This window comes from Vigna unguiculata, chromosome 7, assembly GCF_037176805.1.
Source record: "Vigna unguiculata cultivar grain cowpea cultivar isolate G323 ecotype 2 chromosome 7, ASM3717680v1, whole genome shotgun sequence".
NCBI classification, from domain to species: Eukaryota; Viridiplantae; Streptophyta; class Magnoliopsida; order Fabales; family Fabaceae; genus Vigna; species Vigna unguiculata.
Window position 1 is genome coordinate 32188375 of NC_140798.1, and position 5935 is coordinate 32194309.

At 31.7% G+C, this 5935-nt stretch overlaps 1 protein-coding gene across 1 annotated transcript; it reads right to left on the minus strand.

The window, feature by feature from the left end:
• Window positions 1-1185: 1185 nt before the first annotated feature.
• LOC114192800 (uncharacterized) lies at window positions 1186-1807 on the minus strand. The gene has a single exon (XM_028082619.2). It carries the CDS (start codon window positions 1711-1713, stop codon window positions 1453-1455), a length of 261 nt encoding a protein of 86 aa, XP_027938420.1. The 5' UTR covers window positions 1714-1807; the 3' UTR covers window positions 1186-1452.
• Window positions 1808-5935: the final 4128 nt, after the last annotated feature.

The window sequence follows — 5935 nt, forward strand, 5'->3', positions numbered from 1 at the left end:
ATATCTTATTCATTATAGCAAAATGATAAAAAGAGTTTCAAATGAGTATTCAGGCGGACCAAGGACAAGTGGTCGCAGACCGCCCGCTACAGGTGGACTTTTCTTTGAGATGTTGATGTGACAATCTTTCCCGAGTGATTTTAAGGGATCCCCTGTGTTCATTTCCAATTGAACTTTGTCTCCACCTCTGTGGAGACCCTGCCAGTCGGACGACCACACCAAAACTAGATCAGTAAGTTAAAAGTGAATTAAAGTAAAATAAGTGAGTAATCAAGTTTAAAAAGCAATTGGGTCATGATTCAGAAATCCTAATCAGAGGCCCATACCAAAAACTATCAATAGAGACCCAAGGTAAATTGGTAAGGACCTTTAACTCACATTTATTACATCATTTATTACTATCTTCCGACCGGACTTGAACTGACTTAAGTATCAGAGCCTCTTCGACAGGTGCACCGATAGTCCGATCAGCTGAGCAGAAGGAGAAAAAGACTTTGAACAGGAGAAAGAATCGAACAAGCTAGCTGAGGAGAACATCGGACAAAAGAACTAAAAGATAATTTGAGTGTTGGAGATAGATGTTTGGACCCTATACCCGAAACAAAATGAATATGTCATTGACGACTCACGGTCAAATCGTAAAATCTTTATTAAAGTTTGTGGCATTTAGTTACCAAATCATTGTCCAATACTAAACTATGACAATGGAATGCATCTTATAATTTTATAATAACGAGCTAATTGGTGAAAAAATTAAAGTTTAGTTGTTAAATTGTCCAATACTAAACTATGACAAGTTTAATTCCGATGTTAGACCTAAAGGTTTTGAGACTCCTTTGTCATTGACATGCCTCTCTTCCACACAAACAACTCTCATCCTTATATTAGTCGAGTATTTCCAACAATAACCCAGTCACGTTACCCCTCACATCACAGACTCAACAAGTGAAGCAAAACTAAAAATTTCATGCACTTGTGTTGAACGTTGAAACCCTAAAGTTTCTGAGAAATCTCAATTGCATGATGAAGCCATGGGGAGGAAATAAGCACCAGAGCTGGTGTAACAGGAGGAAGTTATGAACTCATATACACTTCCACCGTTTTATTATTTACTTTTTTAATCACATAAACAAAACAAGGGGTGTAACTGAAATCGTAGAGGGAGTTACACAAGTGTAATGGAAATTATGAGAAAAATAGATGGTGAAAGAGACAAATGCCATCTCTGAACCACAGTATATTACATTAAGAAGGAGGATTACAATTCACCCGAAGTGCAGGGGTTATAGTGATCCATATGAACAACTAGACAAGTTGTTGTATACAATAAGTTGTTCATATATATCATTATTTATTAACATAATTTCTACCAGTACAAGGTAGAAGCAATATTAATGGATAAATCAGTTCACACAGCCAAGAGAAATAAACACATATACATATGCTTTCAAATTATGCATTATCAGCAGCAGGGTCAAGTTGATAGAGTGCAGATTCAGAAACACGTTTCTTGTACTTGGCTATGAAAGCTTCAGCTTTCATGTCAATATTGGGTTCAGCAACACCCCAGTTACCTTTGTCATAATCACTAGGCCACACCCTGCGGCTTGAATCAGGGGCATCGTAGTACCCTCCTCTGTGCTTCTTTGATGAGAAGATGTTGAAAATAGAGAATAAACTTGAAGAAGATTTCTTGTGCCTATTACCTGCCATCTCTGTGGTGTTGTTTTGGCTAACAATGACTGAAATAATCACTCACTGTGAAGACAAGGAACTTTGGAGAAGTCTTGTTGTCTTGGTTTTGAATTCAGAGGTAACACAAGTGATTTATAGCAGAGGGAAGCTTCAATCGCATGAGTGGTGAACAGTGAAAGAATCTGATAAAGAGAGGTAAGACTAAACATAAAGGGTTCAAATGGTGCTGATCTGGCAAGGTAATACACGATACTTTGTTTTGTAACATCCTTGTCGAGGCACATTTGCTCTGCTCCGCTGGTTTAGTACTTCAAATTTTGGAGAAAATAAAGAATTTTAAAAAGTGTTATAATCAAATATATTATTTGAATCAAATGTTTTTAAAAAATAAAATTTTAAAAATTTATGAAAATAATTTGATTATTTAAGATGACTTAAAAATAAGCTTCAAATGTCTATTTTTTGTAAATATCTATCAACTATGTTATCAAAGTTATTGATAGAAGTTACAATTTTAAAATAATAATTTTTATATTTTATATATTTTATATTTTTTATATTTAGTAATAGTTAAAATAATTTATTCCAATAAAAAATTATAATTATAATAGATTTGAATTGCATTCTACAAATTAAAAACTAACCCATTTAAAATGAAAACTACTCAATGTATTTAAATTTCTTAATTGTAAAATTTCTCATCCAAATTAGGATTATAGAAAAATTAAAAAGTTCAAACTAAATTAAATGAAAAGGTATTCAATCAGTAAATTTTAAAGCCTTATTCCTTTTAAAAGGAAATATTTTAAGAAAGGGGAGTGTAGGTTTAAAACTTCATCACCTAGGAAAACTTTTTGGTTCTAAACAATAATAATTAAATAAAAAGGAAAAGATTATTTAGGCTCTAAATTACGCTTTTTTACAAAATAGACACCTTAAACTTTAGTTTTTTTTCGTGATTTTTGACGCCTGCTTCTTTCCTTCTTGCTTTCCACCTCACTCTTTTAAAAAATCACGTTTACCTTCTTTCTATTTTTTTTTTCATATCTTATCTTTTTTAAAATATAATCACATTTACGTTGTGCTCGTTTTAAGGAGAGAAACTTTGCGAGGAAAGAAATCAAAATGATTGGACTGTTCGTTTTAAGGGTATGTGTGCAGAAAGGAGAGCAAGCATCTGAGAGATCCATCAGATTTGTAATCGTGGGTTATATGCGAAGATATGGGGGGATTGGGTTGGAGTATTACATATTTACCCATCCAAGCTATGCCCCCATTTACCACCTCTCGACCTCTCTGCTGCAATGCAAACACACTACACACTGATGCAACCAATCCTTGCTGCAAGAAGTTGCAACCATGGCGCGGAAAAGCAGATCTTGTGTGAAGGATTCAATCCATTGTGCTGCTGGATCGGATACGTGGTCATGGGATCGACAGCTTGATCGGATACGTGGTGAGGGGATCGAATACGCATGAAGGGTGGATCGAATACGCACTGGCTGGATCGAATTCGGTTTGGTGGATGGGATACAAGTGTGTGGATCGGATACGGCTATGGTGGATCGGATACGACGTGTTTAAAAATTAAGAAATTCATTTACAACACTAATTTAACTAAGGGCTAAATAGTAATTTGATTATTACTTCTACTAAAACATATTTTTTAATCTATCACATCAATTAAATCTTCTCAACTCTTACAAAAATTACTTCTAAATTTACTCACCATGACTTCTAAATCCCTTAAAAAAAAATACAAATTTCATTCTTAAATCAACTCAAACTCTTCCACTCACTCTCTCTTAATCACTCTCCTTCAAGTGAACAGAGCATTAGTAATTAAGGATCTTTTTTAAAAAAATCTAATCACACTCAATAATTAAGGATCTAAATAACATATCTACCAGTAAGATTTTCAAAAAAAAAATTAAGTTTTTATTTATTTTATAAATTTCTTCTTCTTCTACTCTTATTTTTTGTATTATTTTGTCATCAATTCGAATAGAGTCAATTGAAAAGATTGGCCATTGCAAATTGTTTTACCATATACTAAATTTTGCCATGTTTGGATACCATGCTCCATGTCTCTAGATTTTGAATAATTTTGTACTTGAGCTAGAACTTGAGGTAAGAAGTTATAGGTAATGTGTCAACACTCAATTTCGTCCGGGTAAATAAATTTATTTTCAAAAAAAAAATGTGAAACATTATTTTCTTCAAACATCTTCAAAACTTTAATTTTAGAAAAAAAAGAAAAAAAAGACAGATGAAAAAAAAGACAAAAAAGAAAGAAGAACCTAATTTGTTTTTAATTATCGCACTCCTTCGTAAGCCCAACAACTCAACATATTTCCTACCTTACCTTTGCTCCCTAATAAAGAGATTAGTTATATAATAATAATTAGAAGCAATATCTCTTCAAATGGTAAGAATCAATATTACTATTTGGGATTGATTTTGTGCTATGATTTGTTATTGATCTTGATTGATTTTGTGCTCTGATTTGCTATGATTTGATCCCTATAATGTATTGCTATCATGACCAATTCTTTCCTTATATTGTTCATTACAATTAAGGCTAGGATTGCATTGAGATTGCAATATGTGAATATAAATACCTAGTTTGTCATACGAAAAAGACAAAAAAAAAAAAGATTTCCTCTACACTTCTCTAATTCTTTGCCATCATCACTCCCACATACATACCTCCTTTGCCATCTCTCTTTCAAGAAAACAAAAACATATTGAAGGAGGTAAAAAAGAAAAAAAAGAAGAAGATTGTCTATAATCTCTCTTTCTCTCTCATTACCACCCATACAGCATCTCATTTTATCTCTCTTGAAAAACAAACACACAAAAATATTATAAAAGGAGCCAAGAAAATAAAAAGGGCAGAAGATACGTCATTTTTAGTTTCTTTTTCTTTTGATTTATTTTTTTTTATTTTCATTATTTTGTTTAAATCATAAAAAAAAATTCTTATTTCTTTGGTGTTTGCTTAACCGCTCGCGTTGCATAACACCCATTTTAGACTTTAGTTCTTTTTTTTTCTAAAAAATATATACCAATCTAAGAATAGAAAAATAGTTTTCCTTATTTACTTTTTAATATCTATATGGTTGCTCACATCGTAGTGACATCCACATCCATTTTTAAATAACTAAAAAAAATGAAAAATTATAAAATATTAAAAAGATAAAAAAAATTAAAGATTAAAAAAAAGAGTTTATTTTCATTGTCGGTCCGGCCGCTCGCGTTGCATGACACCAATAATAAAATAATACTACAAATTTGAATGAAAGAGTTTTCAAAATTATTAAAAAATATTAATTAAATCATTTTTCAAATATTTTTTCAAATAGCTTTTTGAAAAAGAACTACGTAACCTTGATTCTCCATTCACATGGACGTAGGAGCGAGGATTAATCCTCGTCGGGCCAAAAAAATCAAAAAAATAGTTTTGTTATTTTTTGTACATTCTTTTATTAATATTTTTGGGGGAAATTAAATATTTTGAAATAAACCACATAACTTTTGCACATTTAATTAAAGGTATCGTCTTAGGATGGACGTTGCGGAGTGCTAATACCTTCCCCACACGTAACCGACTCCCGGACTCGAAATCTGGTTTTTCGCAAACTTTGCTCTTTTGTATGATTTTCCATAGTTTCCTATAATAACTATTGTGGCGACTCCAAACTCTGTCTTTACAAAATTTATATTTTGGTTCGTCGTCGCAATTTCGGTTGTGACATAATGTAAGTTATTTCAACTTTTGATAGAACTTTAGGATAGATAATTTGGTAACTAAGTTTTGATTTATATAAGCATTATGGTTTGTTCAAAATTATATTTTGAATGCATGAACTTGTTGAGTTTTATTTAATAAATGATTGTTTGAAAGGTTTTGAATTGATACTCATGTTAATATTGATATGTTGTTCTAAAAACTAGATTATGCAATGAACCGCAGAGTTTTCTTGATTTGAGTGTTGAATTCTTCCATGAAATTGAAATAAGCATGAATATGCAATTAAAACTCTGTAAATAATTGTTATGGGTTCAAAGAAGTGGAAATGGTATTGCATTAAGGTGCTACTGCATCTCTGGGTCATAAAATAAAAACTTGAAAATGATAGAACTTTCAGTGAATTTTATTTAAATGCTCTGAAAGACAAAGGTCATGGATATCTGAATACAAAACAACTAAATATGGAATAATCTCACAACACAAAAA